Source organism: Pipra filicauda, unplaced genomic scaffold (genome assembly GCF_003945595.2).
Source record: "Pipra filicauda isolate LSUMZ 115617 unplaced genomic scaffold, ASM394559v2 scaffold289_size944018_pilon, whole genome shotgun sequence".
Classification (NCBI taxonomy): Eukaryota; Metazoa; Chordata; class Aves; order Passeriformes; family Pipridae; genus Pipra; species Pipra filicauda.
The window spans coordinates 787,255-813,564 of record NW_024104408.1 but is presented as its reverse complement, the minus strand read 5'-3'; the positions used below and the strand labels follow the sequence as shown (position 1 = coordinate 813,564).

General features: G+C 52.4%; 1 protein-coding gene across 2 annotated transcripts in view; it reads right to left on the bottom strand.

Annotated features, from left to right (window-relative positions):
- CNGB1 (cyclic nucleotide gated channel subunit beta 1) overlaps positions 1 to 25,270 on the bottom strand; it is a 28,260-nt gene extending 2,990 nt beyond the window's left edge. The window contains exons 1-31 of one of the 2 annotated variants that reach the window (XM_039382884.1): positions 24,863 to 25,267; positions 24,528 to 24,585; positions 24,346 to 24,403; positions 24,101 to 24,230; positions 23,825 to 23,864; positions 23,580 to 23,646; positions 23,412 to 23,493; positions 22,979 to 23,018; positions 22,482 to 22,632; positions 22,302 to 22,377; positions 21,724 to 21,760; positions 18,022 to 18,199; positions 16,402 to 16,890; positions 14,657 to 14,780; positions 14,264 to 14,306; positions 11,532 to 11,664; positions 8,888 to 8,959; positions 7,625 to 7,782; positions 7,297 to 7,476; positions 6,358 to 6,566; positions 5,457 to 5,507; positions 5,257 to 5,343; positions 4,827 to 4,891; positions 4,302 to 4,424; positions 3,656 to 3,797; positions 3,263 to 3,422; positions 2,607 to 2,704; positions 2,439 to 2,522; positions 1,950 to 2,068; positions 1,206 to 1,352; positions 569 to 764 (exon numbers count right to left, since the gene is read on the bottom strand). In XM_039382884.1, the coding sequence (XP_039238818.1) occupies positions 569 to 764; positions 1,206 to 1,352; positions 1,950 to 2,068; positions 2,439 to 2,522; positions 2,607 to 2,704; positions 3,263 to 3,422; positions 3,656 to 3,797; positions 4,302 to 4,424; positions 4,827 to 4,891; positions 5,257 to 5,343; positions 5,457 to 5,507; positions 6,358 to 6,566; positions 7,297 to 7,476; positions 7,625 to 7,782; positions 8,888 to 8,959; positions 11,532 to 11,664; positions 14,264 to 14,306; positions 14,657 to 14,780; positions 16,402 to 16,890; positions 18,022 to 18,199; positions 21,724 to 21,760; positions 22,302 to 22,377; positions 22,482 to 22,632; positions 22,979 to 23,018; positions 23,412 to 23,493; positions 23,580 to 23,646; positions 23,825 to 23,864; positions 24,101 to 24,230; positions 24,346 to 24,403; positions 24,528 to 24,585; positions 24,863 to 24,961 (3,696 nt within the window). In that variant the 5' untranslated portion in view covers positions 24,962 to 25,267. Of the gene's footprint in view, positions 1 to 568; positions 765 to 1,205; positions 1,353 to 1,949; positions 2,069 to 2,438; positions 2,523 to 2,606; positions 2,705 to 3,262; positions 3,423 to 3,655; positions 3,798 to 4,301; positions 4,425 to 4,826; positions 4,892 to 5,256; positions 5,344 to 5,456; positions 5,508 to 6,357; positions 6,567 to 7,296; positions 7,477 to 7,624; positions 7,783 to 8,887; positions 8,960 to 11,531; positions 11,665 to 14,263; positions 14,307 to 14,656; positions 14,781 to 16,401; positions 16,891 to 18,021; positions 18,200 to 21,723; positions 21,761 to 22,301; positions 22,378 to 22,481; positions 22,633 to 22,978; positions 23,019 to 23,411; positions 23,494 to 23,579; positions 23,647 to 23,824; positions 23,865 to 24,100; positions 24,231 to 24,345; positions 24,404 to 24,527; positions 24,586 to 24,862 lie in introns of those variants that run through there. The other variant, XM_039382885.1, reaches the window with a different exon arrangement.
- Between the last annotated feature and the right edge of the window lie 1,040 nt (positions 25,271 to 26,310).

Below are 26,310 nucleotides of genomic sequence, written 5' to 3'. Positions count from 1 at the left end.
CTGGGGAGAGCAACAACAGGACAAAACTTTGTTTTCAAGTTTAGCTGAGACAGTTGGAAGAAAAAAGAAAGAAAAAAAAAGCAGGGGGTTTCATGCAGAGCTAGTGGGACAGCAGTGCCTGCTGTGGGGGCCTCTGCCCCAGCTGTGCCAGGAAAGCTTTGATATATTGACTGGGCTGTGGGTGCTCGGTGCCAGCACTGCCCTCTGTCCCGCCAGCACATCGATTAATTATGAGAGGCTCTGTCTCTGCAGGATGGAAGAGGCATTCATTCCATCTGTGGCTACAGCCCAGCTAGAAATTACACTCAGGCTTAGCAGAGCTAGGCAAAAAGTCAGTGTACTACCCTCCTGTGTTGCAAAACAAACCCCTGTGGGACAATGGCATTCTCCCAAGGCCCTGTTGGAGATGTTGGGTCACCCCTTCCCATCTGCCCACGCTGTGTCAGTGCCCGATGACCTGAGCTCACTTCCTTAAGGCACCTTAACGAGTCTGAAGCCCGTCGGGAGGGGGAACAGAGACTCGGCATCTAATGAAGCAAAGCTAAACTTCCATCCTTCCCATGCTGACCTGCGCCGCCTGCATCTCCTTCAGCTCCCTCAGCCTCCAGCGGAGCCGCCCCAGCGGCCCTTTGCCCCCCATCCTCCCCGTGGCAGCCAGGGCAGCCTTGAAGAGCTTCGGGGTCTCAGCTTTTGGGGGAATGATCAGCGCGTCTCCAGGGCCTCCCTTCTCATCTTTGGGTTTGTTGTTGCTTTTCAGCATTTTCCTACAGCGAGGAAAGGGAGAGACGATGTCAGCCCGGGAACGTGTTCTATTAGCTGGATTTTATAGCGAGGAAAAAACAGGCGTTAAAAGGGCAGGGATTTGTTATGCCTTAGGAAGGACAGAATAATAAGTAATGCTAAAAATTAAATACTTTAATAGATTTTTAAACGAAGGCACTCTGGCCACGTTCGTTCCCCAGCTCCACCCGCTTTTAGCGGCGAAGGTTCAGAGCAGGGCTGGGGCAGCCCCAGCCTCCCCAGCCCAGCGACGAGGGACGGGTGCCCTCTGCCGAGGCACAGCGGATCCAGCCCGGAGAGGGAGCCGCCTCTGGGAGAGAGAACCCAGCACCTGCAGCAGGAGCTTTCCCGGGGCTTCGCACAGAGGGAAATCTCCTCTGAGATTCTGATATCCGGGCTCTGCTATTTTTAAAAACCCCACGCACTTGGCCTTCTTACGCAGCAGCTTCTGAGACTCCGGATAGTGCACCAAAATCTCGTTCAAGTCCTTCTTCTCCAGAATGAAAAGGTTCGCGAAGCCGTGAGCTATGACGTTTGCTGTTCGGCGATTTCCCCCTCCTGCCGCCAGCAAGCTGAGAGAGACACGGCAAGACGTCAGTGCTTCTGTTCACAGGCTCAGCACAACTTCAGGTCTCCTTTTGCATGCCTCCATTTCTCTCTTTCGGAGGACTCAGAGCGTAATTTTCACTCCCGATGGAATTTCCCATATCTAATTTTTGAAGGAAATTTGCATACTGCACTATATAAAAAATGATTTGGGGGTTTGGAGGGTTGAATGTTGCGTTTTACACCAGTCCAGTGGCTGCTGGGCTGTAGGGAGGCAGCAGCATCCCTGTGTTACAGACTGGTACAGGACATTGCATGCCCATGAAATGGGTGGATTAAATGGTTGTGAGACTGTTTTTGTGAAGCATCTTTTCTTATTCATTTTCTCACCCCTCCATCCATTTACCTCTGCTTAACATCACCAGCTCCCCATGCCAAAAACAACATGATGACAAAAACAGCAGAAAAGCTCCAACGAAAAACCCTGTAATCTGTGTCTCAGCCGCTGCCCAGTGTTCATGGCTCTCAATCACAAAGATAATTGGGATGCTGGTGATCCTTCCACTTCCCACCTTCCTCTCCCAGAGCCCACGAGTGTATTTCCCTGAAAATGCTTCTCTCACCTTATTTCTCCAAACACGGATCCAGCTTTCAGAGTCACCAGTACGGATTTGCCGTCGGGTCCCCCCAGCACCTGCACTTGTCCCGCCTGGATAATGTACATCTCACGGCCTATTTCTCCCTGCAGGGAAGAGGGGTGCTGGGGGGGATGCCCAGAAACAGGGAGGCCTCATGGATGCCCTAACCAGCATCTTGCTGGAAACTCCCATGACCATACTGCCCTCTCCAAGCTCCCAAAATTCTTTGTCTTGATGGTTTTTACTCCCGAGCACCATCTAAGCACCCCAAGGTCTCCTGCAGCTCGACAGGCTCTTCCCTGGTCTCCTGCTGTTAATGGCTGCAACCAAGGATGATTTTGCTCCAAATTCCCTCCCTGTGAAGTGGCTCAACACCAGGGTGATGGGCCAGGCCTGGCTTTCCCCTAGTGCCCTGCACAGCCTGGCTGTAACACCGGGCATGGGAGGGCACCCAAGCATCACATGTCACATTACCTTCTTGCACACGTAGTCATTAGGCAGGTAGACCACTGATCTGAGCCGCTTCAGCATGTCAAAGATCATCTGTCTGTCACAACCCTGGGCCAAAATAGAGCCAACATGGTGTAAGTCTGTGTCAGCATGGCAGGCTCTGCCAGGCAGGACCCGTGCTGCAGGGGATACCTGGAAAAGGGCCACTTTGCTCACGATGTTGTAGTTCACATCGATGGCGATGTCCAGCCTCATCTTGTCTGGCAGCTGCACCAGCAGCTCTGACTCATCTGTGAGACAAAGCAGAAAACTGGCTGTTTCCAGCTCTTGATATGAGAGCATGTCCTTGACGTGGCAGTAGGGAAGCAACTCACATTCCGGTGGCAGAGGGCAGGAGCCAGCTCTCCCAGAAGGGTCCCCTCCAGCCTCTGCCCACCCAGCAACCTGCAGGTCTAAATCCAAGGGGCGATGGAGAACCACCCTTCACGTTATCCCTGCCCTGATGGCTCTCAGAGACACACCACTGAGTCCAAGCCATCATCTTTCTTGCCCAGGAGGGTGGGCATAGAGGTCCTGGTCCTGCCTGGTACGGTGAGCTGGTATCTTTGCTGCTGGACACATTCTGGCCAGTGATTGCCAGTCACTGCCCTCTCCCCAGGGACCAGCATGTGGGACACTGCACTCAGTGTGCTATGAGTGATGCCAGGTCACCAAAGTGCTGTGAGCCAGTAGTGAAGAGCAAAATAAGTCACCCTACACCCCAAAACTGCAGTGCTATTTGACAGTAACATTTCAGCCCTGCAAAACAACCACAGTAAAACACAGCCCTTGGAGTGGCTGGGTCTCACCTAGCATGCCTTGCGAGTGCCACGTGTACTCATACCACGTTTTCACCCGGTTCTGAACAGTTCTGGGGATTTTGTAGAAGTTCATGTATTTAATGGTACTGTCCATGCAGCTCCTGTAGTAAGTTTGCCCTGCAGTAGCGGCGCCAACCACGTCTCTCATCTGAACGGAAGAGGTGGAAGAAAAGTTTTAGTTGCTGTCACTTATCCATCACTCGAGCAGTCTAGAGTGTGTAAACCGAGCCCTAACAGCACCCAGCAAGTACTTTTTGTCTTGCACCAGTGCCAAGCAGGTCCTCAAATGGGAAAAACAAACCTGAAGATGCAAATCTGCTGATCAACCACACTGCAACCATCCCCACCCGAGGCTGGGAACCCTCCACGACTCCCACTCACCTGCCCTATCATGACAGAGAAAGCAAAGACGCCTGTGAAGTAGTTCAGCAGCTGGAAGACAATCTCAAACAGTGTCTTGGGGTCTGGCAGGCCCCCGATGGTGATGAGGGTTTTGACTGCCCAGTAGTAGCAGCGGATGTAGCTGGGAGGGAAAGAGGAGGCAGCTCTGAAGGCATTTCTGGCATGAAGGCCTGTTTCACCCCTCTGCACTGAGTTCAAATCCTCTGGCCATGGCAAGCCAGAGCCTGCTGAGAGTAATTATGGGTGACAGAGGGAAAAACTGAAGGGCTTCAGACTCCCCACCACACCTGCAGGTGTTTCTGGAGGTGCTACAGGAGCAGGGGGACCTATAGATTCTCCAGAAACCTCCATGTAGGAGGCTCAGCTGCTCTGGCTGCTCCTTACAGCGCCACTGCCATAAACCAGCAATGTGTTTTCAGCAACATTTACACTTTCAGAAATCATCAGGGGAGAATAAGGGTTTGTGAACAAATTGTTAGCAAAGGACGCTCCACATCTTCTCCTGGCACTCCCAACCCTTTCCTTCCAGGGTTTTTATGAATCCAGCTGCACCCCAACACCTCCCTTATTACTTCAGCTCATCCCAGCAGGCTGTGCTGTGTAAGATCCAAGCCCTGGCTTGTACCTGTTTCCTTCCCCGTCATAGACCCAGGTGGTAGAGCCCAGTCCTTCATAGGCTGAGGCCCAGTAGTAGAGGCAGGAGTTCACATGCAAGCTGTACAGTAAGTAGGCAGTTGTTCGAATCACTCTGCAAAAAGAATCAGGAGAGAGCAGAAAAGGAGATGATATAGTGTCTTCTGGGAGAAATATGTCCCCACTACCACCCCCAGCATCACAAGGAGCCTCAAAATGATGACCGAGAGGTCCTGCCATTGCAGGAATCACAGAGCACCCAAACATGCACCCTGCTGCTCCCTCCTGCAGCCCTGCAGCTCTAGAAGAGACAGAAAAAACCGTGAGAGAGATGATCCTACCCACATGGGCTCAGGGAGCCCCACATGCTGCTTCATCAGCCAACATCCACATCAGCCAGCCCAGGGGTGGCAGGAAAATAAACCAGGAGCCCGGAACTGGTGCACACCAAAGTGAACCTTCCTCCCCAGTGGCAAACAGCAACTCCACACTCCCTCCTTCCCTTGGCCCCCCTCACCTGTAGATGTATGCCTTGGTCAGGATGGCCTCCAGGCGGTTGTTGAACTCGAAGAAGGCCATGTACTGGGAGGAGAAGGAAAGCAGCATGCTCCAGCTTCCTGCGGCCCCCACTGGGACAGTCACCTCCCCATAAAGCCCCACTGCCCCTCTGCTTCCCTCTTGCTGCCCCCCTGCAGCACAGGCTGCCACGGACAGATTTGGGTCCATCTATAAGTGCCCTTCTATTCAAATGTGAGCATGGCTTAGGATTGAAATGAAGATTTGACAAACAGCCCTGCAAAGCCTTTGGGATAAGACTTCCCTTACATTTTACAATCCTCTTGTCATCATTAATGAGTTTAGGAAGCCATAGTTCACCCCAGCAGCACAGAACTCCTCCAAATCCACTGTAGGTGCTCTTCTGCCTGATTTTGTAAACTCCAACTCACCTTCAGACATCGAGGGAAGCGCAGGAGTGGGTTGACACCAATTTTGAAGTAGAAGAAATCCAGGGGCAGGAGGCACAGCACATCCATCTGAAATCCACACAAAGAGAAGCCTCTGAGGGGACCTGCAGGTGCACTGGGATGGGGCTGCAAACCACGGGGCAGATTAAATATTCAGATTAATAAATAAAAGTATGGCAAACCTTAAAACGTTGTGATCTCAGGTAGTTCTCTTTCATGGCCTTTTTATCAGTCTGGTTGGGAACAGGAAGGGGAGAGAGAGAGAGAGGAAGATTGATCGTTGCTTACAGAAAGCAAAGTCATGGCCAACATACTCATGCCTGGTTTTCCCTTTCTGCACCATAACAGGGAAGATTTTCCCTTCATTTCCAGGAACGGGAGCAGAACAAGACAAGCAGAAGACCTGGCCATATGCCATCTTCCCATCCTATCTTGGGACATCCTGTGCTTGTTTTGCATCCCAGAGAAAGCATATCACAGTGGCAATCTCACAAAAACCAGAGTTTAGAGGAGGAACCTGCCTGCCTGAGCATCTGCATGGCCATGGGAAGGTTGTACCCTCAAGGTTTGATTTTTCACAGCTTATTAACTGAATTTGGAAACAAAATCAAGGGTTTTCTCTCTTCTCAGGCACGTGATCTATGTGTTCAGATTGCAATTGCTAATGCATTCTGCCCAGCCTGCTCCTGAAAATCAAACTCAAGAGTTTTTTATGCCCATGCCCATGGTTAGCCGGGCACAACCACACCAGGGCTGGTGAGTGAGAACCTCACACCATGGGCAGAACAACCCCACAGAGCAGCACCCTCCTGGCATCCCTTCCCAGGAATGGGGCTGCCACGGACCATGAGTTTTCTAGATGGGCTGGTATTGCCTTTAGGGGACAAATAATGTGTTTGGCAGACAAAAAGACAGCTGGCTTATCCACCACGTGTCAGGAGAGATGCTTGCAGACTCCAAGAGTGTCCACAGCCTTGGTGGGAAAGCTTGGAGAGCTCAACTCAGAGGTCTGAGGATGGGGATGGGGATGGGAGGCCCCCCCAGCCGGTCCCTGCAGTGGTGGATGCAGCGTGTGCCACTCACGATGATGTCTCCCCCCTGGACAAACTGCAGCCGGGTCTGGAAAACGAGGATGTCCAGCAGGTAGATGAGGTCGCACAGGTAGTCCACCAGCAGCCAGCAGTGGATGTTTGCTGGGGTCTGGTAGGGGAAAGCCCAGCGGACGGGGATCAACCAGCAGTTCCAGTTCCAGGCCATGACAACGAAGAACAGCCACAGTACATACATCAGATCTGCACACAGGGAACAGCACCACGATCAGCTGGGCAGACATCCCAGGGTTTTCATGCCCTGACCTGCCCTGAGCACAACTTGGAACCCTGCAGGAGGTTTCTTGGTGACAGCATTTAGCCGCAGGTGAGCTGGGCTCTGGTGCAGAGTGAACAGCACCAGTCACAGAGCACACCGTGTTTTGTTGGGAAGCTTCCAGCTTTGCTCATTCAACTAGGTTTGCTTTTCCTTTGCTGCCACAACACAGACTTCCCTGTTTTGCTTTTCCCCCTGCAGCCATGTTAAACTGATGGCCTGAGCCCAGGGGCTTCCAAAGGGATGGGGAATAGCGGAGGCTAAGGAAAGAGCGGGGCTCCTGTGGAGTGGCCATCAAGCAGCTGATATTTCTTTTGTGACTTTTATTTTTATTTGGGGTATCCACACCACAGGGACAGGGTTTTCCCACTAAAAAGCCTGAAAGCAGAAGGTGGCTGTCCCTTCCCTGCCTGTCTGTGCTCCTGACACGCACAGCTATCAGGAAATATTTAGGAAAGCCTATGCCTTGCAGCGGGGTTTAAAACTCTAGGCTTTAGTGAAAGCTAAGTTGCTTCTTGCTTAGTTTTCTTCTCCTCTCTATAATGTCTCCTCTCTATAAGATCTCCTCACCTGCACCTCCTCCCCTGCTCAGCCCCTCTCCCCTGGTCCCACCAGCTTGCCCCCAGCCCAGGCATGAGGCTGTGCTCCATCACTCACTGGTGAGTGGGTCGATGCTGCTGGGGAACTGGTGGCTTTTCAGGCGGTCCAGCCAGGGCCGGTACTTGAAGGTGCAGCACAGCATCTCACAGTAGTGGTCATCCCCTGATGGTTTGTCCCCCTCCACCTCCCCTCCCGGGGGAGGCACCGGTGCTGCTGCAGGCGCTGACTTAGCGGGCGCTGGGAGAGGTTAAAGTGGAGAAAAAAAATCTTGTTACTGCAATTTGTTTTAAGGTCTTTAAACTGTAAACAAAACATCTGTCTCCCGGAAAACACAGCGTGCGTGGGGACCCACCAGCAAAACGCTCCCAGCCCTGCTGGAACTCACATGCCACAGGGCTCTCGTCATCCGAGGTGACATCGGGGTCAATCAGCTTCTCTTTCACCTTCTCGGTCCTCTCTTTGAAGAGCTTCACCAGTTCCTGGAGCCGGGTGTTGATGATGGCACTGCTCAGGCTCGTGGCCGAGCCGATGCGCTCGGGCAGGCTGCAGGCAAACCATCAGGCGCTTCATGCAGGCAGGAAAACACCAGGGCAGGTTCACAGAATCACAGAATCCTGGAATGGTTTGGCTTGGAAGTGACCTTAAAGCTCATCTCGTTCCAAACCCTCTGCCATGGGCAGGGACACCTTCCAGTAGACCAGGTTTCTCCAAGCCCCATCCATCCTGGCCTCGAACCACGGCCATGGCCCATCCTTTAACTCACAGGACCTGAATTAGGATTTACCCATATTTGTTTGGGTACTGTCTAATGAGAAGAACACAAGCTAAGGTGGTTTCAGTAAAAGATCATCGAGCAGCACGAACCTGAGCCTCATCTGTTCCCTGGGATGCAAGATGCTGTCAGAAAGCTTGGGAAGCACCAAGATCCCAGGCTGGATTGCATGTGCTTGGGAGAATATGATTTTGGAAGAACTATGGGGTGAAAATGTGCATCAAGCCCCTGAATTTATAAACTATATCTTCTCTTTTCAGCCTCTTCATTAGAACCAGTTTGGATTCAGACCAGGATGCTTCGCTTAGCATGGCTGAGAAGCATCAGCAGGGGGGAGGACAGAAACAATCTCATTTGCTGTAGCCCTGGCTGGTTTGTTGTGATGACTGGAAAAAGGCAAAACCATGCTCCCTGTGGACTGTGCCTCCCAGGGAGGGCAGCTCCGTCCAAGGCTGTCCCTGGGGCTGTGGGGAAGCCAGGGCCTGGGGTGTGTGATGCACAGCTTTTGCTCACTTTCTGCACGGAAGAAAAGGGTCATTTCTCCACAGTCAGTAAAAACAAGGTGTCCCCACAGCGCTATAGCATATGTAGATCAAAGGTACATTTTCTCTGCAGTTACACCTAGTCTTAAAGAGAATATTTCTACATGTATACAGGAAAAACAACAGAACAGTTTCTGCTCCAGTGAGCATCACGATCATCATTTTTGGAGAGGGGGTGCTTTCCTCATTAAGCAGCACTAGAACCACTGCGGGCATGGCTCCCTCTCCCTTTGGTATCCCAGCGCTTGTAGGATCTTTGTTATTTTCACCTAAGTCCCAGGATCCAAACCCCTGGAACTCAGCTGATCTGGAGCCCCCAGGTCCCACCACGCACCTTTCCCTCTGCTCCTCGTCCCAGCTCACCAGTCCCTCGTCCAGACCATCCTCTGGGACCAGTCGCCTCCTCCTGCAGACACAAACACAGTGACCGAGGATCAGCTTGTCTCCCATCCTCATCCAGCTCTTCTCCCTCCTCCTCCTCCTCCCAGGGGTCATCTGTTTTCCCCTTCCCCTGCTAGGGTCAGTTTTCCCCTGTTCCTTTGCTGCTAAAGCTATGTTTCTTCCCAGGCACCACTGAGCCCTTGGCTCCATAGGCATACAGCCACCCAGCCCACTTTGGAACCCGTTTGGGACACCTGGCAAGATGTATAGAGGGCAGGCACTACTCTGTGCTTGTCCCCAGTGCTGCACTGTCACATCACTGCACTTCGAGAGGCAGGCAAGGAAAGTCCAATACCAGGAATACCTATAAGATGTGTCCTAACACAGCTGGTGGCTCCCCTTGGCACAGATGGTTTTCTGAGACAACTTCCTTACATGTGGGCAAGCAAAGTGGCAGAAGGAGAGCTGAATATGGAAATGGCTATCACAACAAAACCTGGACTGGTTTGCAAACCTTCACCAAGCCCAGCATTTCAACTGGAACAAAGAAATGGTCTCCTGCCCCCACAGCTGCTGATCCCACTGGCCCTGGTACAAAATGGCTCAGTGCTGCATGTGGAGCAGGAGCAAGCAGGACACTTGCAGGGAGGTTGTCCTGCCATCACAAGTCTCTTGAAGAATGCCAAATGCTGTGAGCCCACCACCTCCAGCCTCACTGGCTCTCAGGTGTGTCCTGTTGGGAGGGAGAGCAGGTAAACAAGACTCATAAACTTTCATTCCCCAAGTGCACAGCACGGGGGGTGGAACAAAACCATCAGCCCCACTGTTAAAGTATTCTCATATGTCAGTGGAGAGGTTTCCAAAACCCTGCTTGGAGAAATAGTCCTGCCAGGGTCTGTATCGTTGTTAGGACAACATCCATCACCTCTCACCAGCCTCCAGCTGCCCTTCCCTTGCCTCTGTGCCCTCAGGGTACCATGCTGCCCCACTGGCCTGTCCTCATCCCTGATCAAGCCCAGGATGCACACACTGATAGTCTCTTGCTCTGTCAGGGAGACTCTACAGCACCTGGCCCACACACAGCCATCCACTGCACAGCCAGCTGGGACAGAAGGCCCCGTCACAGCCTAAACATTGCTCTGTTTTTGTGGCCCTTGGAATGCTGCAGCCAGAGGCCATCGGCATCCGGCTGTCCTGTGCCTGCCTGGACGTGTGGGACGCGCAGGGTCCCTGCCCATATGGGATCAGCTGGAATATCCTGGTATTTACTGTCTGCAACAGCCTGTTTTGAGGCTCCAGTTACACAACGTGTGGCTCATTAACGGTGAGTCTTTTATGACTCTGTCCAAACCACGTTCACTCTAATCCTTCACAGACCCATGTAGGAAATAACTCAAGACTGTGGCCAATAGAAGTGACTTAGGGATAACTGGGTGACTGCTCAATGAAGAACTGATGTCCTCTTACTCTGGAAAAACCAGCAGGAGAGGAGCATTTTTCTTCTGGTTCAGAATGATTAAATTTTATTTTTTTGTGTAGGAGAATGGCAGTTGCTTGCCTTTAAAAATCTCCAGCTCTACCAAGGGACCTCCTCTAGTGTTGTTTTGAGACAGTCCCTGGAGACACAGCAGAAAGGTTTATATGCTCACATGTGTAACTGCAAATATACTCAATGCTGTCAGTATTTGCACTGCAGGGATTGTACATGAAGCCTTGGGGCTCTTCTTTCCCAGTTTGAAAAGCTGTTCAACAGGCTGGATTATGGACATTTTTGCCATTTCATTTGGTCCTCCAGGAGCTTGTTCATTAAAAGATCTAAACTATTAAGTGAGAATGACTATAGCACCTGATTTTCAGCATGGAAAAAACCACTTTGGTTTTGAATTTTAATCCTCTGCAAGAACGAACTTCGAAAAAACCCACCCCAACAACAGACAAAAAAGCATCAGCTTCCTCCAGCCTAAATTTTAAAGCTCAGTTTTAATCCCTCTGAGAATGGAATCACTGAATGTTTTGGAAGGGATCTTAAAAGTCCAACCCCCTGTGACAGGCAGGGACACCTTCCACTAGATCAGGTTGCTCAAAGCCCCATCCAACCTGGCCTTGAACACTTCAAGGAACGGGGCATCTGCCATCCATCTGAAAGCACAAACCCAGGGGGAGATGCTGCAAACCCTTTCAGCAAAAATACAAGAAAATTATAGGGTTTGTGATGAAGGCCCAGATCCAGCACACAGACTCCCCACGCTCTGAATTTGGGAGCACAGACACTTGAGACAACAGACAAACGGGATCCAATCATGGCCTGGGGATCAAGCCCATCTCCAGGAGGACACACAGACAGGGCTGTCCCTGGTCCTTAAAAACCTAAAACAAAATTTAACCACTTAATTAAAAAAATGCAAACAGCAGGTGAGGCTTTTGCCATCTCCTCTGCCGTGCACAGGGGCGACTCCTGCCCCACACACATCACCCTGGCTCACTGTCCAAACCTGCTGGAAATGGGCTGCTCCCTGTGGTTACAGAAATCTTCCTGTACTGGCACCACCAGGGGGTGAGACCCCCGGGGCCGGGACCGCGTCTGGGCAGAGCCATACCTGGGGGATGCTGCGCCGGGCACCGCCAGCCTGTTGGGAGCGCTGGCAGCGGGCACCGGCAAGTGGGTACCATCGTCCTCTGCAGCATCGCCTCGGCTGTCCACATCCTTGATCTCCACGGTGGGGTAATTACCTGCTCCGTGGGGAAGGACAATAGTTGCAGGTGAGGGGGGTGCAGAGCCCTGCCTGCAGCCGGGATGGCTCCCCAAACCCCATCGCTGCCACAGTGCTGCCCCCAGACCTTGCAGTGTGCTGGGAGGACTCTCCTTCTCCCTCCATTCCCTTCTCGCCTGGCACTCCTTTCTCCTAACTGTTTGGAGCATTTCTTTCTCTTTTTTTTTTTTTTTCCCCAGTTTTTAACACTTTAAGAACAGCCACCTGCTTCCCTTCTGCATGCCCAGATTGCAGTGATTTCATCTACTCCATCTGGGTGTTGGGTTCCCATGGTTTGGAGAATAATGGAGATTAGGATTCCCAGCTATGGGTGTTATGCAGGGACACAGGATTTCCAAGTGCAAACTTGCCTCCCAGGGTCTAAAAATTCTCTTGGGTCTTCTGAACATAAACATGTGGATCATGACAGCTCCAAATCGCACAGCACTTGCTTTTCATGCAGAATAAGGCACTATTTCAATAAATATTTATGGCTTCTCTCTTTTGCAGAGGTAATAACTGCTTCCTACCACAGGCAGGGTTAGAAGCAGGAGGGTTGGATGTTTTTAGTGGGTAAAGAAAGATTCCAGTTGTCCAAAGAAGAAATGGTGCTGCGAGTTGCCTTGGCCAGGCCCCACAGTCGGCTTGGCCGTGAAGTGTCATCTCTTTTCTTAGCCATTTAACAAAATACAATGAGTTCCTGCAGGATTTCTTCTGTGGGAGGTTTTCACACATCTGAAAGACCCTGTGCACCCCCTCCTGTTTCATGCTGATGTGGAACTAGTGGATCAGAGCGTGGATTGATTAAATCCCCGAGAAATCTGCCTGTTCGGGTTGCAAAGTTAAAATCCTGTTGCATGTAAGGAAAAGCAGCAGAATTTGGCTTGCTGGTGAAAAACAAAGCAAAGCAAAGCTGCAGAAAAGGCAGAAAGCCATGAACAGCAAGCCTCCACCTTCCTGTCCTCGTAGTATGAGCAGGTTGCATGAATGCTAGAGAGAAAACAGTGTGTGTGGTGATATTGCACCCTCTGCCTGCAGGTCCTTCGGGAGAGCTTTTGACAGAGAAGGTCAAAACACACAGCATTTGCAAACACTCTATAGAGTTAGCTAAAAAGGCACATAGTGATGAAGCAGAAGCAGAAAACACATGGATTTTTTTTTCCCCCAGCCTCTGTGCTGCAACATGAAGCATGCTTTTATTTTTATTTTTTTTTTTTCTCCCTCCGAAAGCAACAAAAAGCGACTACTCCGGGAGTCACCCCCTGCCCGTCTCTATGCAAAGCCCGTCGTCAAAGCCAACTCATCTCTAATACCTAGAGGGGATTGCTCCTCATGGCAAAAATTGGGGTTGACAACTCCGGCCTTTGGCCTGCTGGCGGCAGGGACGGGGGCGCGGGAGGCGGCGGCTCGGTAGCTGGGGACATTGGGGAGCAGCTCTAGGGCCCCACGGCTGGCAGGGGAGGGCTCCCCGCCATCGAGCGGCTTGTCATGCACCAGCCGGTCTAGCTCGACGTCCCGGGCCCGCCTGGCCATGCTGCTAGGAGCCTAGGTGCTTCAAGCAAAGTACAAGGCGTCTGAAGCTGCAACAAAACACAGAGTGGTTTTGAGTGGTTTTACGTCGCGGTTAAAAAAAACGCGGGGCTGCCGCGGGCGCTGGGGCTGCCCCGCTGCTCACAGGTGTTGGCAGCACAGGGCTGCAGTGGTGGCCGTCCTACTGTGCCCTTTTCGTAGAATCACAGAATGTTAAGGGTTGGAATGACCTTGGAGGTCATCTAGTCCCATCCTCCCCTGCCATGGGCAGGGACACCTCCCACTAGACCAGGTTGCCCGAGGCCTTATCCAACCTGGCCTTGAACACTGCCATCCACAACCTCCCTGTTCCGGTATCTCATCACCCTCACAATAAAGAATTTCTTCCTTTTGTCTAACTTAAATTTCCCCTCCTTCAATTTTTACCCATTACTCCTTGTTCTATCACTGCAGTTCCTGATGAAGCAGCATTTTCTAGCACTGCTGCAAAATGGGGGTGCCCTGCATGGTCTGCATCAGCCTGCACCAAGACTCAAGGCAAGCCCTTCCCTGTGCAACTCCCTGACATCAGTGCAGTTATTCCGGGACCTGCCTTTGCTCGCTCAGGCTGTGATGGGAGTTCACCATCTAATTTTCATTGCCAACCCATTGCTTCCTAAAAGGCTACATTAAAATGTGCTTTATGCCACCTGTTATTCCCCAAATCAAAGTGGTAGAGAAAATCCTTTTTATCCCTGTACTTTCTCCAGCTGAAGGAGAAACCCTAATTTCACGTCAGCAGGACTCAGCACTGCACAAGCACCAGCCATTCAGAGCTGGCTCCAGCCCATGCCAATGTTGCCACCATGCTGCACCCTCGGGATGCTGTGCCCACGGGATGCTTTACCCCAGTGAAAAGCCCCAACTGCCCATGCAGGCCCATGCTGCAGAGAACTCAGCTGCCTGCTCCCCAACAGCAGGGAAGGAGAAGCTGGATTCTCCTCCCATGAGGCACCACATTGCCTACTTTGATTCGTCCCCGTTTGGTGTTATACTGCTACATGTTATACCTTCAGCATTGGTTTCAGCAGCTTCAGCTGTCTTCTCTTCCACCTTCAAAATGAAAAAAGCCGTTTTAAGGAGAAAAAGCCCTACTCTGTCAGTAAAAAGCAGATTTTGCAGCTTGACTGGATTCCCCATATTGCCCCTATTTGCCAGACTCTCAGCTCCTTGTTCAGTGACAACTTTGTAGGGTGAAACAGCCCTCCCTCCATCCACAGCTAATGCTGCTGGCTCAGCTTCAGGGATGGGGACATCTTGGTGGGAAACATGTCCAGTGCCCAGCCCAGTCCCTGCTCCTCCCAGGGCACTGCATCCCCCTGGACAAGCTCTGAGCCCCTGGTACTCACTGGGCAGCAAGAGCTCATTGCAGACCTGAGCCCAGGCAGGGAGAGATGCCATACCTGTACAAGAGCACCTTCGAGGTTACTTATCTCAGCTACTGCCTGCTGCTCAAACTTGAGGGCCTCCTCGGCAATGTAGGATTCATCCACACCATTGGTAGTTGGGAGAGAAGAGAGCAGGGACCTGGGAGGGAGAGAAAAAATACTGTGTAGGAGACCAGGTGAGAGGTGCATAGACAAAGCAGGGCATTGCATGTGCACAAGCTAAAATTGCAGAGGCAGAAAGATGCAAGCAGCATGTTTCTCCTCCTGTGCATAATCATTTCTCATATAATTAAAATTTGCCAAATAAAAAGCCCAGAGCCTAATTTCCAGGTAGGGCTTTCCCAAAAGCACCATCCAAATCCCACGTTTGCCTGTGCAAGGCTCTACCAGGACACATAATTCTCATTTTCTTTCAGCAGCAAGTGCAGACCTCAGCTCCACCATTCTGACAAAGGGGCTCACAAGATCAAATTTATTGCTTTACTATAGCCTATAACTGAAAAAAAGCACTTCACATGTGGCTCTGTGCACTTATCTCCTGATTTGCTCTTTCCTGGAAAGGAATGCAAAGCAGGGATAGGTGACAATGAGAAAAATTTTAAGACAGCTAAATGCATGAAAATCGAGAAACCATCTTTCTGTATCCTTGGCAGGTGCAAAGTCAGAAGAGGTATGTCACAAGCAGTGGTTGCTCTTTCTCTTTTACCTCCATGTCTTCAAAACCTATTGTTTTCCAAGGTATTTTTAAAAGTATTTTTAATAATTCCCCCCCTTTTTTATTTTAATTATGCTCCCTTTAAACACAATTGTAAGTCCTTCCATCCTTATTTAGAAAACCTGTTGGTTTCCCTCTTGTTTCCCAATAAACAAACATTGAAATATGAAGCATCATCTCATTCACCCCACAACTGAAGCTCAAGTTTCTATAGTGAAGCTCCAGGAACAGATTTTGATGAAATACAAACATATGGGTTTGGTAGTGGATAATCGAGCGTTTTCAGCTTCTTCCTGAAAATCTGGCTACTTTAGAGGAATTAACAGAGAATAATATTGTAGCACCAGGTAATAAATCCCTAAATGTTTATCTCATGCGAAATCCAAGCAAACTACCTAACTAAGCAGAAAGATGTCTCTCAACACCACCTAGACCAAAGTCACTACCTGCCTGACAAGAACTCGTGTATTCTCTACAATAGGAAAAAATGTAAAATTGTACCTACTTGCATTAAGCAGTATTTCCAGGCAGAACACATAATCCTCTCTTTACATTCAGCTCTGTGGCACCCATAACAATTCCGACTGCCCTGAATTGATGGATGTGGGTTTAAATAGCATGGAGCCTCTCCCGGAGCTGGGCGCTCCCGCCCCCCGATGAAGGCTCAAGCCGAGCCGCCGGACCCGCGGGGGGATGGCCGGGGCCCGCGGTTGCCACGGGCGGCCTCGGCGGAGATGGAGCCCGTGTCACCAGGAGACTCTCGCCTGTCGCCAGGTGCCGCGTCAGCAGCGAGCCCTGGGATGAGCCGGTTTGCAAAAGCATCGCTCCCTTCTCACCCATCCCTCCCGAATGCATCCCTCCCGCACGCATCCCTCCCCAGCGCAGCACAGCACAGCTGCCAGCCAGGCTGGGAGTTCCGCTCTGCCAGGAGGAGCTCGCTCGTCCATGGGTGTTTCAGCCTCTCTGGCTTGTGAACGCAGTTGAAACAACAGCTGCGTTCACGCTCCTTTCCAACAAAGCCATTAAAGCAACAGGAGACACTCACTCTGCACTCTCCTCCTCCTCCTCTTTCCTCTTTTCCTCTTTCCTCTTCTCCTCTTTCCTGTTCTCCCCCTCTTTCTTTCTCTTCTTCTCCTTCTTCTTCTCCTTCTTCTTCTTCTCCTCCTTCTTCTTTTCCTCCTTCTTCTTCTCTTCCTCCTTCTTCTTCTCTTCCTTCTTCTTCTCCTCCTCCTCCTTCTCTTCCTCCACCTTCTTCTCCTCCTCCTCCTTCTTTTCCTCCTCCACCTTCTTCTCCTCCTCCTCCTTCTTCTCTTCCTCCTCCTTCTTCTCTTCCTCCACCTTCTTCTCCTCTGCCTTCTTATTCTCTTCCTCCTCCTCCTCCTTCTCTTCCTCCTGCTCTTTCTCTTCCTCCTCCCATTTTTTCTTCTCTTCCTCCTGCTCCTTCTCTTCCTCCTCCCATTTTTCCTTCTCTTCCTCCTCCTTCTTTTCCCCCTCCTTTTCCTCCTTGGTAGTGCTTGGGGAGCTCAACCACAGTCTGGGAAGGAGAAACTCATTAAGTAAAATCCACAAAGTATGTCTGAACCTCACATGAGGAGCCCTGCCGGTCTCCCCAACCCCTTTGGCCAGAGATGCTCTCCCTCCATCCCCCAGCCAACCTCCCAGAGGGGTTGGATATGCTGGGACATACTGGGCATACACTGTTCCACATCCCATTAGTGTCTACAGCTCCAAGCAGGTGGGAAGGAGAGTGGGAAAGAGTTTGGGAACCCAAAACCAGAGTCCTTGAGCCTTCAGATTCCCCTTGCTGCATGGGAAGAGGGTGTGCTTAAGGGTCACTGGTTGCTGATTTTGACCAAAACCTCCGGTTAATGAAATCCAGCCCCCAGGACAGGCTGTGCTTGCTGCCCACAGCTTCTCACAGCTTCTGTAGTAAGGGGCAAAAAAATCTGAAAAATATTTTTATAGCATGCCCAGTGTTTTCTGGTTGAGCAGGAGAGACCTCTGCTGAGCCAGTGCGGTTCAGGGCATTGCTTGTGCTTAGTGCAGTTGAGTATTGCCAGTGTTGGGAGGTGGGGACCGCTGTGTTAGCCCATGCTGGGCTCAGGGAGCATTTTGGGGGTCTCAGAAACCCTTTGTGAGTGTGCATGGGCACCTCTCATCCCCCTGCTGCAGCACAGCCTGCTTCTGGCTCTGAACACACTGCCCAGCCCTTGGGAGAACCTCAGCAGGCGTTTCTTTTGGGAGAAGTAGAGTGAATTCTACAGAGACAACTCCTATTTCTGAATGTCATTACAGCTGAACGTGCAACTGCTGGGAACAAGATCCAAACCCTCTTGCTTTTAGGGCCAAAACCTTACAGGAGCCGAAGCAGAGCCTCCCTCAGCTGTCCTTTGCAGGGCACTGTGAGCATTGCACTGATGGCTCTGCCACCACCTGCCCCAACCCAAACCTCAACACCAGAAGCAAAGGACATTTGCTGAAACACCTTTTGGGTTCTTCTGGTGGATGCCCCCCTCTTCCAAAACAGGCACCTCAGTTGCCAGCTCCACCACCAGTGCTGGCAAGGAGGGATGCCTGGGGACATGCTTGTCCCCTCCCATGGCCACCACACTGGTGACTGGAGAACATGTAGAGCCCCCCATCAACAGCATCTTCCTTCTCCTACCTGTTTTCTTCTTCTTCCTGAGGTTCCTCCTGTATGGGGGGAAGGGAACGAGCATCTGCCTCTGGCTCAGCCTTGTGACTCCAGGCCATCATCTCACATGTGTCTTCATTAACCTGGTCATCAGTGATCTCTTCCAGGATGAGGTGGGTCTCCTCGGGTTCCCCAGGGGGTATATGAACTGAAATTGGAATGGGGAAAGGGAGGTGATGAAGTGAGAGTGTGAGAGCATGTTCTCAAGGGGTCAGATGTAGGGCCAGGACAGATCCTGTGTTTCATCTGCTTGATGCTGCAGTGCTGAAGCAGCTCTCAGCCTGCACAGATTTGGGCAGCCCTGGTGACCCCAAGCTGTGCTGGGCAGATGCCTTGGGCCCTTTGCCAGAAGGAAAAAGAAAATTCACCATTTTGTGCCAAGCACAGCCAAAGCCCTGTGAAGCCCTTGAGCAACCTGGTCTCGTGCAAAGTGACTCTGCCCACCCACTGGATGAATTTAAGCTGTGATTCTATGAAAGGCAGATGCCTTGGGCCCTTTGCCAGAAGGAAAAAGAAAATTCACCATTTTGTGCCAAGCACAGCCAAAGCCCTGTGAAGCCCTTGAGCAACCTGGTCTCGTGCAAAGTGACTCTGCCCACAGCAGGGGGGTTAACACTGGATGAATTTAAGGTCCCTTCCAACCCCAACCATTCTGTGATTCTATGAAAGCTTTAACCTTCTGCACACAGATGACTGCTGGCTTCCCTGCCTGTGTAGCCACCTCCACCAGCAGCGATCTGACCCATTTCCAGGCCACATTTTGTCTCTCCTTGCAGTCAGGAGCAGCCAAGGGAAGAGCCCAAAGCCCTCCCTTTGTGAACTCCCAGCAAAGTGCTGCCCTGGCACAGCCCAAGGGCCCTGGATCTGCAGAGCAAAACCCAACCCAGAGCCCACATTGCAACACCCAAGCACCACACCATGCCTGCTCCAAACACTCCCCTGGCCACGGTGTAGGGAGCATCCCATGCACGCTGCCACTGCCCGGCATCAGTGGGGAAAAACCCATGGTGGGTTAGTGGGGTGATGCCAGCCCAAATCCATGGCAGGTTTCTGGGGAGCTGTGCAGCAGCTGCAGGGTGAGGAGTGCAGGTCTGACCCATGTTGAGCCCTCTCTGTGTCCCAGGGGTACCCATCCTACCACGTCAGGCACACACCAGAGAAACAGGAGGAGGAAGCACATCCACTTACTGTAAAATAAGTTTATTTTGATGTCTGCCTGACAACAAAACTCACATGTCCACAGTGAAGCTGAAAGGAAACATGCAAATTCAACTACAGAAAGGCAGGAAACCCAGGCACGCTTGTACCAGTGCTGTATTCACCCACCTCAAGGTGTCCATGATATTCCCTCTAGATCTCTGTTAATTAAAACATGGGACAGCAAGCAGGGAGGTGGCTTTTAAAACACACCATGGCTTTTGCATACATTATATGAAAATGGGGCAAATACTAAAATTGTGGCCTGGTACAAGCAGGGGATGGATCTCAGGGTGGTCTCTTGGCTCACGACTCATCATTATTGGTTGCCTAGATGGGCCTAAAGACTTGCAACGAGATGGTGGGAGATCTTAGCCCAGCCTGTCAATACATCAGGGGGCTTATACAAGAGATGGAGAAAGACTTTTTACCAAAGTCAGTGGAAGGTGTTGGGGAATCAGGGGAGTTGGACCAGATCATATTCAAAGGTCCCTCACAAAGGTCCCTAGTCTGAGATTCCAAGGTCTGTACCCAACACTGGGGGTGTAGGGGTTCTCAGCCCATCGAGCCCAGTGTGCCTGCACTGGCTGTGCCCGCCTGCACTCCTCCAGGCTGGAGACAGCTCCTGGGATCCCTTCCCTGCCAAGACACTCCTGCCACTGTGGTTAATGCTGCATCCAAGGAGCTGTGAGCTTCAGGAGGGAGCAGCTGTTGTTGGGGGTAAGGAGAGTTTGGGGTAAGTTCTCTTAGAAGGAGAGTCTGGGCAAAGGTTTTTAACCATTAAGTCCTACCTATTCACCTAGAGATTAACCTCACCCATCTGATTTGCTGCTGCAAACCAGAACCCTTTCCACTTGCTGGGAGAAAACACTCAGTTAGTGGAAGAAAAGCAATAAGGAGCTGACAAGAGCTTCAAGAGCTTTATAACATTACACCTCAGAGGCAGAAGTTGACTCAAAGAAACCTGTGGGTTTCAGCTGGAGGTCTCAGATTTTAGGGGAGCATTGAGAGAGCCAGGAGTGCTGGGAGACTGCAGCAAGAGGCTTTCTGCCACCGAGGTGTCCTGAGTGATGCTTTTCTACCATCCTGTAAATTGTAGCTCTCATTTCATAGACATTGTCCTGCAAAACTAATAGCTCCAATTCCCAGAGAAAAGAGGGAGCCAAGTGGGACAGCCCTGGGACTGGGGACATGCAGCTGGCATCTCTGTGCCAGGCTTGGGTCCCCACTGCCCCAACTGGGAAGGAGCTAGAGACTATTTTGCAAATTCCCCATTGCTTTTCCTCCCCAGCTGCACTTTCTCCTCAGGTTGGTCTCATTTGGGTGTGGGAAGGGCTGGTTTGCCATGGTCTTCGTTTTCCGTTTGTTTCAGAGGCGCTAAGCCCCTTTGCCCCCTGAAACAAAAGGAGAAGGAAAACATTAATGAGCGTGCTGGCAGTCTGGGGCCAGGGCAGATCTCTTGCTCAACCCAATTAAGTGACCTGGAGATGCCTCAAGGCACCAAAGCCGGCTGTGCACCAAGGCTGTGCCTGCCCAGCACATCCCTGGCTTTGCCTCTTTCAGAGCTCCATGGCAATGCACAGGTCTCCAGTTTGTATGAACACAGGAGAAATGCCCCTTCCCAGGATTTCACTCTCTGAGGTTCTGCCAAGCTGTTGGTGGCTCAGCAGGAGCGACCTCCTGGCGTGTTCCTGGGGGATGTTCCTGGGGATGTGCAGCTTCCGTGTGCCTCAGCGGGTCCCTGCTCCCGTCAGCAGCTCCCCCAGCCCAACCAGTCACTCCTTGTAAGGGACAGCACTTGCATGGGGCTGTGCAACCCTGCCCAGTCCATCCAGAGAGGCATCCAGAGTGGCTCTGCCATTTTGTCCAGTATCCCCCAGTGTGGCTGGCGGGGGAAGCCAAGCCCGACTGCCTGCAGAGCCGGTGCTTGATCCCCTCCACAGGCAGGCAAGAAGCAGTGTGAACAAGTTTTCCCACAACCATGCAGACTCATATCTAACACACCTAATCCCAGGATTTTGTTTCCCTGAAGTACCTTCCTAGACAACTCTCACCAGGCTTGGCAAACACATTCCAGCTTTAGCAGCGAGCATGCCAGAGGAGGGAAAGAAGGCAGCAGGTCTGAATTCCCTTTGATCAAATCCCACCAGCTCAGCAAACATCCTCCAGCACAGCTCGAGGACAGATCTTGAGATCAGCACTAACTTCAAAACCTGGGACCTGAGGATGGTTGGATGCTGCACTTAGAGATTCCCATAAACCCTGAGCTTTACCAAATCCCTGCCACAACTCCACAGCCGCTCCCATTTCTCAAGCATCAACAGCCTCCCATGGCTTTCCCAGGGGATTCCAAGGGCTCCCAAGCTGGCACCCAGGGCAGATCAGGGGATAAAAGATGATAGTGACCCCTCTTCCCAATAACCTTTCTGATAAGCTCAACAATCAAACTCACAGTGAGATGGAGCCACCACTTACTTTGTTCCACGGGACTCAAGGTTGCTGAGGCCACTCCCTGCCAGGAGGAAAAGGGAAACATGACTCATTGTCCATTTTCAGTAATTTCTAACCTAAATACCCACTTGCAGTAAAAGTGGCCCTATTTCCCTAAATACCCCACGTGATTTCTCATGTCAAGTTGGATGGCTTGGCAGTGGACACACGGGATAATATGGGGCAGAGCACACTGGTGAGCTCGCCTGGGGGCAAGAGCAGGAAAGGAGAGCATGTAAACCTGCTGCTGCTGTTTATCCTTAGAACTGAGACTGTACTTGGGTGAGGTGCCAGGGCCTGGACACCACCCAGTAGTACTGCACAGAAAGGCAAGGAAATGGTAAAGAAAACATGCTGCAGGCTCTCGTGCTGCTTAGAAGCCAAATCCTGGTTTTCATCAGCTAAGCAGGTCATGGGCATTTGTTTTCTTGAAGGAGCTGGGTGACAGCCCAAACCACACCAGGCCCCAGCACTGATCTAGTAGCTTCTGCATTGCAAGGGACACCCTCCCCACCAGGGACATGGTGTTTCTATGCTCTTTGCCTATCCAGCAGACAGCATACCTGTGTGTCCTGCTTCCCCCTGGTCACTGGTTGTGGCAGCACCGTCTCCAGCTTCTGGACAAACCAGATGAACATCCTGGTGACAAGAAACCAGTGTTAGAACTGGCAGCCAGAACCTTTGCTCCCACATCAGCCAACCTTCTGGCCACCAGACCCAGGCAGAAATTGCCCTGTGGTTACCTGAGGCCATCCAGAGCCACGGACTGAGTGGTGAGGGTGGTCACTGGCTCTGGCTGCTCCGTGGCAGTTGCTGGTGTCTCTGCCACTGAGGTGCTCATGGCAGCTGAAAGGTGGGGTTTTGGCTTTGCCGTCGTTTCAGTCCTTTTTGTGCCTGCTCAGGTTTATTCGGAAGAAGAAAGGGGATGAGGCAATGCAGCAGTCATAAATTGTTGGGAAGCAGAGCAAGCAAGGAAGGGTCACCTCCCACAGAGGGACAGGCCTGGAGTACCTCCCTGGCAGCCTCTCCCCTGGGGGCCCAGCCTGGGTTGAGGACATGGGCAGTCTGGGGACAGAAGTGATGTAGGGGTGGTGCTGTGATGCCAGGACCCGTGTGCCCACCCCTCTCAGCACAGTGGGAATCCTGGGCATGGAGATGAAGGGCACCCGCAGCTGGGCTCTCAGAGGCACAGTGTCTCCTCTGAAAGGGCCACCCAGGGAAGGGGGATTGGATCGCTCACCTTCCACTGTGGCTTCACACTTCTGATCCTTCTGCTCTGTCTGCAGATAGACAGAGGGACGGATGGATGTGGCAAAGCACTGCCTGCAGCCTCACACCACCCCGTGTGGGCCTGTGCCCCCCCCAAGGAGACCCACACTCTCAACCCCACACATCCTCTGCTGCAGTTTTGCCCCATTTCCCTGACAACAACCATTGAACCCAGTGTTGTTGCCACCAGCGGGTCCCAACTGGAAGGTCCCCCCTGCATGCAGCCAGGTTGAGAACAACGGGACAGCACCCCAAGGTCTCTCTTTTGCTCTACTGAATTCCTTTGGGGTTTTCCTCCCCAAGGTCTCAGTTGGGGTGTGCAGGAGGATGAAGGCAAGGAGCCCACCCTGCTGTCAACCTCTGCCCAGTGGCCCCCCAGTCTCCCTGAGCTGGGCAGTGCTCACCTCCAGCTTTTTCATCCCCTCCGGCTGCGGCACAATCCTCTCAAAGCCCTGTGACAGCCAGCTGAGCACCCGCTTTCCTACCCTGTGGGGAGAATGCCATGCTCAGGGAGCTCATCCCATGCCCTCCTGTCCTCCCCCAGCCCCCTGCCAGCCTCGCTGGGGACCCACCACTCCTCTCTGGGGGCATCCAAGTCATCCTCGAAGCCATCCTCCTCTGGATCGAAGGGGATTATGTCTGCAAGGAGAGCGTTGCTGTGGGCATGGGGGACCTGCACTGCTGGGACCTTCAGGTCCCCCCATCAGCCAGCTCAAGGGGACAATGGTGCTAGCATCACCAGTCAGGGAGGTGGGGTGTGGGAGTCCCAGAGAGGCCCCCAGGGTGTTGCAAACTGCAAGCTCCCAGCTCTCCTTACCAAGACCGTCGTCCTCCTCCGGAAGGACCTGGACCTCTGTCTGAAAAGCCAAACAGACTGTCACCCACCCGACAGCCAAGGTGGGGCTCATCCTATGGTGAACCCATCCATCCTAGGGTGGAGAGGGAACTCTGCCCTTTCCCCAGGGACAGATGACGGCAGAAAACAATGCAGGGCACATTTAGTGCTCCCAGTTAGCACTGGGAGAGTGACAGGAAGGAAAAAAAGATGTAGAAGCCCAAATACACCAGACCGCTGCTAAGATCTGTCTCCTACCTCATCAGGAACATCAATGCTTGTCTCAAAGCTCTTCCCGAGCACCTGCAGTGTCCCTGGGGGTGGAACTGGCTGGGGAATCACCCTCCTTATCCCATAGGAGAGCCAGAAGCGCACACTGCTCCCCATGCTGCCAGAGAAGGGAGCGAGTCAGGCTGGGAACGCCATCCCAGGCATCCAGCCCCCAACAGAAAGCAAAATCCCAAGCAAACCATGTTGCACACTGGAGGGTGCAAGAGCCATACCTCTCAAACATAGAACCTGTGTCCTCAGGGATCACAAATTCTACTTTCTTTACTAGTTCTTCAATGGCAGCAGGGAAAAAAAACAAAGGCAAGCTCCTGTCACCACTCTGGCAGCCCCCAGCAGGAGGGGGACCAGTTGGTAAAGGAACATGACCTGTGGCCTGAGCCAGTGTGGGGCTTACCCTCAGTGCGTGCCTGGTCAGCAACATCCGTGGGGCCACTGGCTTTTCCTGCTGGTGCCTTCAGGGTAAAAGGCAGAAGGTGTCAGAGAGTCAGAGGGTGAGGCACGGTGGACACTGTCCCTGCTCAAAGGTGGCTGCAAACCCCAGGGACTCCCCATCCTTCCTGCTGCTTCCCAGCAGCTCAGAGCAGGGAAGTGTCCCGGCCCCCATCCCTCCTGGGGATACTGCAGAGCATCCCTGGGTGCCAAAGAGCTGGGGATGGATGCAGAGGCACAGGCATTTCTCCATATAGGTCACAGCGTCCCCATTACCCCCCAAATTGGCTCCCTGCTCACCTTAACTGGCTCTGGCTCCTGTGCTGGGGCCCGCGGGCTCTCCTCCGTCACTGGGGGCACCGGGGGCTGGGGAACCACCCGGTTGATCCAGCCCATCATCCCGCTGCCTGCGGGCAGTGAGGAGGGGTCTCCAGCCTACAAGAGGCCAGCAGCAGGGGTGCAACCCCCCAAGGAATACCGGGTGCACCAGCTGCTCACGCTGTCTCCAGAGCAGCCCAAAGAGGTCCTTGGTGTCCTTCGTTTCGGTGTTCTGCTTGGGAAACGTGGCACTGCTCAACCTGGGAGTGTCTTCTGCTGCTGCCCTTCCAAAGAGCCACGCTCTGCCCAAAATGCCCCTTCAAGGACACCCCACACTGCCCAATGAGGGGCCCGGGAGCACCTCGGGCAGTCCCTATGCTGCTGCTCGCAGATGATGCCTGCAAAGGGCAAAAGAAAGCAGATCCCTGAGCTCCTTCCAGCCCAGCTGGGACACAGCATGGGACTTTCAATCCCAGGTACACATATGACCCCAGTCCCACACGCAGCAGGTACAGGTTGGAAGCGGCTCAGCGCTGGGCTCTTTGCATTAATGCAGCCTTTAGGTGTGCAGGACACCTTCAGTTCCCTCAACATGGCTCGTAGGGGGCTGTCCAAAGCCTGGCTCCTTAAATCTAAACAGGCCAAGGTTCCCAGGAAGGGTGATGTGTGCCCTCAGCCCTTTGCTCGCCCACACCTTGGGAAGTCAAGGAGCCGGGTTTGGATGCAGCTGAAGCAGCACCTCCAGCCCCCAGCACACCATAGACAGGGTCAGCTCTCCCAGAGAACCCCACATCCCCAAAACTAGATAGTGTGGCTGTAAAACCAGACAACCAGAAACCAATTAAATTGCCTTTTACCAGCCACTGGTTGTAAAGGATTAAGGAGACGTGAATGCCCCAGGAGCAGGAAGGAAAACCCTGCAGCCCCACACAGCAGAGGCATTTCCACCCATGCTTTGGCGCAGGTCCCAAGGAAGCACAGGGGCAGTGTACAGCACTGAGCCCAAACAATCCAGAGAAAGCCCCCCAGGGCTTCAGCGAGCCCCCCTGACAGTCAGGATCCCCTCCTCCCTTGAGGTAAGCTTGTGAAGCTGTAAAAGCCTGGAGCATAAGCCTGTCCTTGGTCTGGGAAGGAAAGTGGAGGGCAGAGGCCATTCCTCTGACATATCTGAACAAGAAAGGGGCAGAAACATCTGTGGGTCCCCAAAAAACTAGCTGCTGGAAGAAATAGAATAAGTAGCCAGGATTTGCCCGCAATGGCACAGAAGAGCTGGCAGTTTCATGCATCCCCCTGCGCTGCAGGTACCTATCAGTGCCACCACCTGTTGTGGCAGCTCCATGGGGCTTGTGCCAGCGAGCTAAGGGCCTTAGTCTTATCTCCAAAAGCAAGTGGGGTGCAGACCCACTGTTCCCATTTGGAGTGGGGACCAC